This window comes from Sander lucioperca, chromosome 3 (assembly GCF_008315115.2).
Source record: "Sander lucioperca isolate FBNREF2018 chromosome 3, SLUC_FBN_1.2, whole genome shotgun sequence".
Taxonomy (NCBI): domain Eukaryota; kingdom Metazoa; phylum Chordata; class Actinopteri; order Perciformes; family Percidae; genus Sander; species Sander lucioperca.
Window position 1 is genome coordinate 9,036,368 of NC_050175.1, and position 11,541 is coordinate 9,047,908.

Consider the following 11,541-nt stretch of genomic DNA (forward strand, 5'->3'; position numbering starts at 1 on the left):
GGAATTTCCTGTTTTTTAAGTGGCTTTAATGTAATGTTAACAGACAAATGTTTAGCATCAGTTAGTGTCGTTTTATGTGTGATTTTTGTGGACTAGAAGACGAGAGTATTTCCCATCTGGATGTGGACAACTTGTAAAAAAGAAACTTGACATGAATGTTGAACTAAGTATGTTTGAGGTGATGCTATATTTTAGTCAAGATAAGAGAAAAAACATACACGTTTACTAAAAGTTCTGTTGCTGCTGCTGACAGAGTCAGATTATTATTCTAAGTGTCTGAGAACATTATGAAAGGATCTCTACAGAGATAGACCTTTTAGTTAAAGAGTAAGATCCTTTTAGTTTAACATGAAACAGCCCCGAAATCACCATCACCAAACCCACCAGACTCCATGTAAATAATCAGGACTTTTAAAAGCGTGTATAGAGCCAGCATATTTCCACATGTAAATGGGTGAATTAAGGGTTTGGCGGATGTTTTTATATTTAAAAAAAGGATCTTTTTTATTTTGTTTCTGTTACTGGACCAATTTTTACATACATAAGTTGGCATCAACATTTGCTACCATGTTAGCATATGCTATAATGTTAACAAATTAAACGTACAATATGTAACATTTTTACATTAAAATGCCTAAAAATGACTATATACCTATGTTATATATGTTGTTGAGTTCTGTACTTACACTATCCTAAATGTTTCCAACAACATTCAAACCCAGAGGAATCTGTTATTTAATTTTAATGACACGGGACTTTTCATTTAGTCGTCTGTCAGTGGCGTCATAAAACAATCTCACAGAAAGAATAATACTCAGTAACCGTAATACAGCTTGCTTTCTGCCATGTTGTCATTGATTACATGCCACTTACAACACAATAACACAGCAGAGATCTTATTTATTGATACAATTCAATATCGACTGATCCAGCTTAACATTATGTGCTACATTGACAAGTAACGTTAGCGTTAGCTCATGCTAATGCTCGGTGGGGAACGTTAACGTTATAAGGTTACAACATTGTTCAACACATGAAGTTATTTTAGGTATGATTCTTTTGATCAAGGTAAAGTTACCGTTAAACAGCAATTGTCTAACCCACGATTACGTTCGCCAGCTAATTTTTAGTGTGTGTCTCAGTGTGTGTGTGTCTCAGTGTGTGTGTGTGTGTGTCTCAGAGTGTGTGTCTCAGTGTGTGTGTGTGTGTGTGTGTGTGTGTCTGAGTGTGTGTGTATGTGTGTGTGTGTATGTGTGTGTGTGTGTGTGTGTGTGTGTGTATGTGTGTGTGTGTGTGTGTGTGTCTCAGTGTGTGTGTGTGTGTGTGTGTGTGTGTGTGTCTGAGTGTGTGTGTGTGTGTATGTGTGTGTGTGTGTGTGTGTGTGTGTGTGTGTGTGTGTGAGTGTGTGTGTGTGTGTGTGTGTGTGTGTGTGTGTGTGTGTGTGTGTCTTTCTGTCTGTCTGTGTATGTGTGTGTTTATGTGTGTGTGTGTGTGTGTGTGTGTGTGTGTGTGTGTGTGTGTGTGTGTGTGTCTTTCTGTCTGTCTGTCTGTCTGTCTGTGTATGTATGTGTGTGTGTGTGTGTGTGTGTGTGTGTGTGTGTGTGTGTGTGTGTGTGTGTGTGTGTGTGTGTGTGTGTGTGTGTGTGTGTGTGTGTGTGTGTGTCTTTCTGTCTGTCTGTGTATGTGTGTGTTTATGTGGGTGTGTGTCTTTCTGTCTGTCTGTCTGTCTTTCTGTCTGTGTATGTATGTGTGTGTGTGTGTGTGTGTGTGTGTGTGTGTGTGTCTGTGTCTGTGTGCATGCACATACTTGGAGAGAGAGAGAGAGAGAGAGAAATGCACTGCAAGCTAAAGCAACAACTTTACTGTTACTGTTATTTGCTGACATCAAACTTGTAGAGAAAAGAACACACGTTTACCTGATTGCTGTTCCTGCATTTCACACCTGCGCTGTGATTTTTTTCCTTCTCTTTTCGTGACCATAGTTCTGCTTTACTCTCATCGAAGTTGTAAAATACGCTAAACTAGAGGGATGCGAGGACCTTGCGCAATTTGCGCTGGCTTGCGGAACTAGTGAGCGTATGGGCCGAGCGGCTCTGTTTCACAGGCTGTTGCATTATTAGGCCTATAGTTCCATTTCCCCTCAGCCCTTACAGCATAAGCTAACATCGCAAGGAGTATGGCAAGCCGTTTTAACATTGAATAGCTATAGAATGTGGTATTGAAAATAAAAATTGGCATTGAAACAACAAATATTGGCACTGAAATATAAAACACAAATATCAAAAAGTTAGAGGCCTAATCTCACAATGCTGTTATTTTATTTCATTTTGCATTATGATAGGTTTTTCAATGTCAATCTACATTTTTTTCTTGATGTTTGTCTTTTTTTAGTGACAGTTTTTTTTTTCTTTTTTTTTTTACGCTGTCAGGATTTTTACAATGTCACTGGTTTTCAGTATCAACTTTCTGTCAAAGAGGGCGCAGTTTACAGGTAATTTGCATACTCGCGAGAAACCGCACCTTCACAGGAATCCTCACAGATGTGTACCCATATCTGCAATGGCTTCCACAAGCAGAGGTGTCAAGTAACGAAGTACAAATACTTTGTTACCTTACTTAAGTAGACATTTTGGGTATCTATACTTTACTGGAGTAATTATTTTACAGCAGACTTTTTACTTCTACTCCTTACATTTTCACGCAATTATCTGTACTTTCTACTCCTTACATTTTAAAAATAGCCTCGTTACTCCTATTTCAGTTCGGCTTGTTTTCATTCCAGCTTGTCATCGTTAAAAAAAATAAATAAATAAATAAATATCCAGATAAATCGCGCCATCCAGATAGAGTGAATTTGTTGGTGGTTGGATGAGAAGTATGAACATATACCATTCCGACACCCTATTGGTTTGTACGCGATCCATTGCACCTGACCATGACACAAATCATGTCAGACGTCATCAATAGCAGACGTATGTAGCCTAGTACTAGTACGACGATGTCCGTGGCAGAGACTCAAGAGAACTTGAGCGAAACGTCCCGACCAAGCACGAGCGAGGAGGTTGGTAGCCAGGAAGACCAGCCAACCCTTCTACATCCCTGGCCGTAGCTGGAAGAATTTTTAGAAATGGTTGGATGCAAAAACAACTCCTTTTGAATGGGCTGCAAGCTCTGCGCACCCAAGTAGGCTACCACAAGCTAATTGTTTCCAAAACTCGCCGTCTAATAGGCTATGAAAAAGCATATTGATATTATTTTTTTTCCCTTACATTACTTTTACTTTTATACTTTAAGTAGTTTTGAAACCAGTACTTTTATACTTTTACTTGAGTAAAAAGCTCGAGTTGATACTTCAACTTCTACAGAAGTCTATTTAAACCCTAGTATCTATACTTCTACCTGAGTAATGAATGTGAATACTTTTGACACCTCTGTCCACAAGTTCAACTGTGTTCAAAGTCTGTTTATCTCTGCCATTTTTTTCATCTAGAAGCGGGCTGGTTTAGTGTTAACTTTTAATGTAAGCTGTGCTGTTTCCTATCATAATGCAAAAAATGTCAAATTGAAATAATAGGATTGTGAGATTACAACTTTTTGATGTTTGTGTTTTATATTTCAGTTCAACATTTTTCAGTGCCAATATTTGTTGTTTCAATGCCAATTTTTATTTTCAATACCACAGGTTACTGTCACTGTTCTATACGGTGGCCGACAGGGGCAGACGCCGCCCTGCAACTTAAGAAAACACACGCAAATAAAACACAAGCAAATTAAGAAAACAACTTCATTAATTTGACAACATATGTGCAGCATTCAGCAAACGCGCTGCAAATACCACAACACAACCAAATACATAAACGCACTGCAAATAAAAAACGATGCAAAAAGAAATTTGAATATGTTGAATTTGAAAAAGATAAACTCCCTAATGTGTAAATAGTACTAATAAAAATTAATTTAATTCTACATATCAATGATATATAATTGAGTAATAATCATCTACATTAATCTGCACATTGATTTCAATTTAATCAATGCAATGAATTAAATCTAAATATTCTTTCTTAGGAATAACTAGTCTATGGCCCAGAAAGTACAGAACTTAACAAATACTCAAATAAGAATTTATTAGCAATTCACTTTTGTGCTTTCGACTCATTGTAGTAGTGCTGGGCAGTATACCGGTATACAGGTATTAATTTCCCATATGATATGAATTTTTCATATACCGTAATACCGGTATAATGCCGCAGAGAACGCTACGGCCGAATTGATCTGTGAGTGACTTCAGCCGTGTTAACTTCGTACCCTTCTCACTCATGGTTGTAAATTTACAACGACAATTAATAACCCACAACTAACTCTCTTTAATAGGATAAAACACCATAGCACACAACTATTTGTGACTTTAAAAATTTCTAACACTAATAATTTTACATTTAGCCTACAAATTTACACAGCCGAACGGCATGCTGGGTAACATTATGGCTGTTAGCTAGCTAGGTTGACAGGAAGTGCTTTTCAATTTAAATTAGCCTGATTACATTGATTTGAATTAACTCAATATTCTCTCTATTTGGGATTAGATAAATATAATGCTTATGTTTTATTATATGGTTGGATTTTATTCCAAACATTTTTATTTGAAATGTAATTAAATATTTGCCTCAAAATCAAAAACACAATCATATTGAATATATTTTTCCTAATACATTAATTCAAATCTACATGACCACAGAATCATTTCTTACAGTGTAGGTTCTAGCTCCATACAGTCTTTGGATTTTCTTGGTAGAGCTGCCTCGTAAAGAAGCCAGCTCAGCCCTGCCAGGAAAGAACAACCAACAAAAAAGGGAGGAGGGGAGAAATGAAAAAACACCCAAACACAAAATACACACAACCATGACAAATTCCCTCAGAAAGTCAAAAGATGCAGGTCAGAATTTCTTTGTATAAAAATATGAATTGAAGACATCTTTAATATATTAAGTAACGCAGATTTGGTATCAAACCTTTTTGTCAACATAATCCTCTCAACACATTCTTGACAAAGACAATTAAGATTTACCTGAGTTGGATTTTCAACAAAGGCAAATAGAAAGGTTAATTCTGCTATTTCTTTTCTAAGTAAGAGTCCAATACAAAGCCTTTCAGTAAACAATCTTGCACTGCGTTATTTCTTGCTCTTCTAGCCACTCTACTTAGTACGAAGTGTGTCATAATGTTTTGGTGCCCATATTAGGCGGATGACTTGTATGTCCTTGTTGGGAGCCCGGTCCCAGCAGTACTCGGGGGAGAGCAACCTGGTTGGTTTGTGAAGCCAAAAGTACTTGTTTAGATGACTCTCATCGTGCCACAGAGCCTCCACATGATTTAGTTTGTCCTCCATGATACCCAGAAAGCAGTAATCTGCCAAATTCTTCACATGTTCACACAGGCCTCCAAAGAGAGCAGCGTGGTAGTAGTAATCTCCGTATTCCATGTAGGCTTTGGATTTGGGGTTTCTGTCATAGGTGAGGCTTTGCTGTGGAGCTTTGTAAAAGTAGGCATGTATCTGAGCTACAGAATCCCCCAGAGCCTCTGAGCCAAATCTTCCCTTAAACTCCTGATCCACATCAAAGCAGAAGACATAATTGCAGTGGTGACGAATCTCTGATTCTATGGTATCTGATATTGTTTTCATGCGCATCATAGAGATGTCCTGCCACCTGGAGTGCTTTTCCACCTGGATAACCTTCAGGCTTCGCTGAGGACCGAGCTCGAGGTGTGGTACCTTGTCTGGTTGATCGGTGAACACGTAATATGTCACTTGTAATCCCAACATGAAATGTTGTTCTGCAGAGGTAAGGAAAGTCTTCAGGTAGGCATCCAGGTACCTTCGGTAGAGAAAGAGAGAGAAAAAACAATTGATGTTGCTCATAACTCATGATGAGGGAAAACAAAACACAACAAAACCATACCCATACTATTATGTTGTTTATTTCATTATCCAAGACAACTATTATCACATTTTCTGACTTTTTAGCCTGTTTTAACACTGGAGTCATTATTTTGTGTTTAAATCCAAGCTCAGTTGTCCCCATTACTCTAACCCTGCAGGTCTGCTGTCATGTGCAGTAGGGCCGCACGATATGAGGAAAATATGCGATAATATTGTTGAATATCTCAATAACGTTATATTTCTTGTGATAAATAAACAGATATTAAAGTGTGCTCAGTTGAACTGAAAGCAGCGGAAATGCAGAACTGAGTCAGTCTGCACCACTAAAAAAGAATGACACTTACATTTGAATGTACTGTTTTCTACTAATATTTTTTGTTCAACTAACACAGACAATCTCGGAGTGCCTTTCGCAATGTGTGCAGTATATTGCACCAGTTGATATCGCGATGACCACAAACAATAACATATTGTGCAGCCCTAATGTGCGGTACATTTGTGTGATGGCTTTTACATATGCAGGTGTTCACCAACATTGTTAGAAAGTCGTTGCACACTTTCATGTGAAAAATAGGAAAAAAGAGGGATGACATATGGACCGGTGGAGCCATATGAACACAACTGAAGTAAAAAATAAGCATACCTCCTCTTCTACCATCCTAGGAAAGAAAAGACTATTGTGTGTCTTTAAATTTGGATTACTGTAAATGTTATTCTGTCCTTATACTGCAACACAGTTTTATATACAGATGTAACCAAACTAATTGTATCTCGCTCAGATAGGATTCAGGAAAGGTATCTTGATTTATTTCTTCAAATAATACCAAATCTTTTGGCAAAGTGCTACCAGATTCAGACTGAACTGCTGGTATTTAAGCGCTGGTACAGTGATTACAGAGAAACTAGCCTTCCAACAGCAAACACGGTGAGGCCCACAGATGATTTTTTTTGGATGTGCTTTTGGTCGTAAAGTTTGGGGTCAAACATCCCCTCCCAGATGATAGGAGCTTTCCAAGATGTGCGTGTTTCAACCTCCTGTCTGGCCCTGAAACGGAAGATGAAAACAAACGTTATGTTAAACAGCCATATGAAGAGGAGATTTACATTGTTTTCACAATTATGAGCAAGCAAGTAATGAAACATTAAGTGTAAAAGGAATTTGTAGCAGTTGTGCCATAATTACCTTGTCAAACGTGTATTATTGTAGGTTCCACCATAATAATGATGAAACTAACATCATTTTTGTATCATTTAATGTTTTTGGTTTATTGACATTTGATTTGAAATTATTCCCGGAAAAAGACCTTTTGATACTGAAGGAGTTTAACATGATCTAATGTTGCCATTTATTGCCGAGGTAGTCTTTGTTCAGAAGACCTGTAGACCTGCATTCTAATAAAAATCTAACAAATATTTAAATGCAGAAATAATAGTTTAGTAATGTTTAAGTCCTCACAAATTATAATTTAAAATATTGTAAGACTGTAAGAGAAAACTTAAGCAGAAGAGCAAGCAAGAAGGTCGGCAGGTTAACAAGGGTTATTGTACTCTCTTATGTATCCATTCTAGCAATACCCCAGCGATGGTCACTCAAACAAGCACTGTATTATATATATATATATATTAATAATATATATATATATATATATATATATATTGCGCTCAAGGAAAAAATAAAATAAAAAAGGCGGAGCAGGGCAACTGCAACCTGTTGTACAAATGTAAGTCATTTATGTGTAATTTGTGTTGCTATTTTGAAGTTTGTGTTACCAGTTTATGGATTAAATTATGAATTCAATGCGTTGCGCCAATAAGGGACAAATCAAATCAGGGGTAGCGAACCAGCTTGCTAATGTTAGTTAGCCCTCTTCTGTACAGCACCACTAGATGGGGTAGAAAAACTGCTGCTGTGAGTCTGAAGGCGGATGTGTGGTAGGAACTTTGCACTTCAGTGCACAATACTGATATTATTCAACAACCTGTAAATAAAGATATTAAAACTGATAAGGGTGTTATAAAATAAATAATGACTAAACTCTATGTGCCAATATAATCACACTGTAATAGTTTACTGCATGTAATGTTAAAACAAAATTGGGCCTACGTTTTCCTAGGAGGGGATGTAGTCTGACACAAGATGTATTTCTTTTAAATATAAATGAAAATGCCTAGCATCATCATCTTCATCTTTTCACTTACAAGTTGACGACATCTTGGAAGTGTAGCAAGAGCAACACGTCTGTTTTCTAGTTATTCTGTTTCTTTTCCTAACAGTAATATTGAAATGATTGTGAGAACAAAGAAAGAAAGATTAATATTGTATGGGCTGGCATTTCCACAGAGCTCTAAAACAGGTTTTCCGCGGGCTCTTAAAAAGTCTTAAATTAAGGAGGTGAAACAGAGGCTGGCCTCTGGAGGACTTATTTTATTTATTTGTTCCAACTTCCAAGTTACTACGTTAGTCACGAATAAATGATGTTAAAAATGTATGAATGACTCATTCTTGACGAAAGACAAAAGAGCTGTGTGCGTGCGGGGCAGTCTCTTTTTTTCTTTCTCTCCCTTTTCCGCCGAGTGGTGCGTGTGCCCGCTCGCAGTGTGAAGCGGGTGTCCGCGCTATTTTCCGACATGCACCCTAATCACTGCTGATAGACGGCCTTTTGTAGGCCTACAGTCCAGCTGTAAACGGGTTCGGTCTTTTAAAAAGCTGTCAATCAAAATGTAGGCCTACCTGTCGGGCAAGGGCCTTTTCGGGCCTCTTACCATTACAGCTCTAATCCACAATAACCTTCTTAATAGTAGAAATTGTATTTCAAGAAATCAACAACTTTATTCCTATAAAATTAAAATTCAAGATGTCTTTCAATTCTTATGAAGTAGCCTATAAGTGGAAGTTGTAACATGTAGAATAGCCAGACTGGATTTTTAATTGCAGATCAGAATCATAATAAGAAAGGGATTTATTGCCAAGTAAGTAACACTTAAAATGAATTTGCCTTGGTGGTTGATAGATAAACAAACATATGAATATGAAGTAAACAATACTGAAACAAATATATACAAAATAGCTGTTTAACAGAAGAAAAAAGAGGCTGAATTGTTTGGTGCAGAATGTGCAAAAACATATAGGCTAGTATGTGCAAAGGGCATGTGTATATTGGTGGAATTGATGGATTTCTGTAAAATATAGTGTGGTCTATACCTTCTCTTTCGGTAAAGTGTCCTGAGCTGACTCCTGTTATGATTTGACACTATAAATAAAATTGAATTTAATTGAATTGTATAGACCAGGATGTAGGTTAGATATCTGTAATTCAATTCTTACTAGTCAAGAAGAACATTTCAGATATCCACAATAACATTATTCACACATCATTTTACTGGGACAAATTATATAACTTTTGTCATTCTCTGTGTATTGGGCTATTCATTTCAGATCCAGAGCATGCAGCCAAACTAAAGTGTCAGATCTCTTACCCAAAGTTGAGCGTGTCGTCTAAATTGATGCTCAGATTTCCCTCACTGGCCACAGGGACGAGGCTCGCTACATATCTAGTATTGAAAAAATTCCATTATGACACTGGAATAAAATCATTTTGAAATGACTATTGCCAATACATTAGATTGGCTCGTATGTGCGCTTGTAGCGCTTCAAGAGCCTTCATGCTGACTTTGTCTACTCACCTTAAATATAAGGAAGTGAAGCTGACAACGAGCAACACAAGACAGCAGAAGATTCCAACACTTTTTTCCCTGAGCCTACTGAAACGATGCAAAAACAAGCAAACAAAAACAAGAGCGTTAAGTTGTGTGAGCAATTCTGGTCTTTAATTTACTGTAACTGAAAGACATTTGCCTTAAAACTCTTCTTTTTGAGTAAACCTTCCATGTTTTGTAGGAGGGCAATTCTATAGTTTTAATTATCTCCTCATCCAATTCACCAATTTCAAAATAAAACTGTGGGGAAACCTGGTGGTATCATACCGATGGATAAAGAGCATTCAAAACTTAAATTAAAAAATGCTGCATGTCCAGAAACAATGTCCCCTGTCACTCTGGATAGTCCACAGACCTCGTAATTGTACATCTTACCACAGGGAAACAGATCAATAAGATCAGATCACCATTGGGGGAACTGATCCTTTAATTCAAATGTTTGTTTTTTTCTCAGTTGCCTTGCCTATATTTACACATATAGTATTCAATATGTGTTCATTAATTGTCAAGAATGACATCACCAAATATCAAAAGAGAACCCTAGAAGATGAGAGACATACATATACCTCATAGCTGTGGAAAAACTGCTGCCTTTTTTTTTTTTTACCCAGCAAACAAATTCACAGGAGGTGAAGGTATCTGTTGGCTGGTGGATGAGATTACACCTTGAAGAAAAAAACATTCAGTTTACGCTGCAGTAAAACCAACACAAAAGAAGGATGTCAATCTTATTTTACTTGCTGTCACACCATTGCTTAGTGATGACAAAAGAAACTTGTTATTCAGGTTCTTACAGAACCACACAAAGGGCATCCTCAATATCACTCCCTCCTTTCTCTTAATCAATAATCAACATAGTTGCCACTCCTAATCTCTGTCATGTTGTGTAATCACTGACAGGTAGTTAGGTATGAGCTTCCATGAATGAAATGTTTGCATCTTATGAAATGTGCCACATCACATTGTGACATTGTTAGCAAAAAGCAGCGTACATGGACACAATTTATTCCATTGTGAGAACTTTTACCACACTAAATCATGCAAACATTGCAGAATTCTAAAACTCACATTAAATGGCAGAGAGTAAATTTGGTAGTAAATAGGGAATGATTTAGGAAACTTTCCATCTTGGTTGTCAGGCAGGTGAGTAAATCAAACTCTTCTACATCCTTTTTTCATACATCACCAGCAAATTTCTCATTCCTAATTAACTTAAAACGTTTAAACTTTTCTTTTTTTTTAAAAGCACAATTGAAGGAAAAAGGGATGTGCCATTGATGACAATGAGGTAAAGAATTGTGTTGTTAAAGGAAGAAACAAAAAGGGAACTATTTTATGTAAAGTATTTAAGGTAGAAAAATGCAACTTATTCTAAATAGTCAAGGGGAGCCACTCTTTTCCTGGCAGACAGTGCTGATGAATTACCTTAATGCAGGTGGTTTTCAGGTATAAATCCACAACGCGTCCAGAACCGTAACAGGATTAATGTTCGTCTGGAAACTTTGTTTGGATTTTCCTCTGTGGTAATTTTCCAAATGGTCAAATTCATTCCACTGCTTCAGAGATCTCCTTCTGTACCAGTTTACGTATTCTCTGTAGACTGCCAACACAAGGCAGGGGACAAACAGGGAGTGGCTCCCTGGTTCGGGAGAATGGTTCAGTTACGTCGTTATGGGTTAACCCATTCTGGCGGCCGGATCTTTAGGGTGGCAATGTTGGTTTGTTGGTCGGTCCACCGATCTGGCCCAGACAGAAATATCTAAACAACTATTGGATGGTTTGCTATTTAATGTGTCACAGAGTCAGACGGTCACTTGTCCTGTGATTGGATTGGTACACAATTTTGTACAGATATTTATGGTTCACAGACAATGAAATTAAAT

The 11,541-nt window shown here is 37.2% G+C and overlaps 1 protein-coding gene across 2 annotated transcripts; it reads right to left on the reverse strand.

Moving 5' to 3' along the window:
* Nucleotides 1–4,934: 4,934 nt before the first annotated feature.
* LOC116037649 (N-acetyllactosaminide alpha-1,3-galactosyltransferase-like) lies at nt 4,935–11,270 on the reverse strand. Of its 2 annotated transcripts, none has more exons than XM_035999263.1 (6): nt 11,084–11,270; nt 10,225–10,304; nt 9,626–9,703; nt 9,419–9,493; nt 6,849–6,986; nt 4,935–5,876 (listed from the first exon to the last, which is right to left on the reverse strand). In XM_035999263.1, the coding sequence occupies exons 2-6, from the start codon at nt 10,227–10,229 to the stop codon at nt 5,198–5,200; spliced, it is 975 nt and encodes a 324-aa protein (XP_035855156.1). In that variant the 5' UTR covers nt 10,230–10,304; nt 11,084–11,270; the 3' UTR covers nt 4,935–5,197. The 2 variants fall into 2 exon arrangements, with proteins under 2 accessions (XP_035855156.1, XP_031137483.1); XM_031281623.2 differs by having other exon boundaries at nt 10,225–10,323.
* Nucleotides 11,271–11,541: the final 271 nt, after the last annotated feature.

What these genes read in the sequence shown, in the direction of transcription:
- LOC116037649 (XM_035999263.1), bottom strand. An exon ending in TTCACTTCCTTATATTTAAG is followed by an intron (nt 9,494 to 9,625) that starts GTGAGTAGACAA and finishes TTTCAATACTAG; the next exon opens with ATATGTAGCGAGCCTCGTCC. An exon ending in GACGACACGCTCAACTTTGG is followed by an intron (nt 6,987 to 9,418) that starts GTAAGAGATCTG and finishes CTTCCGTTTCAG; the next exon opens with GGCCAGACAGGAGGTTGAAA.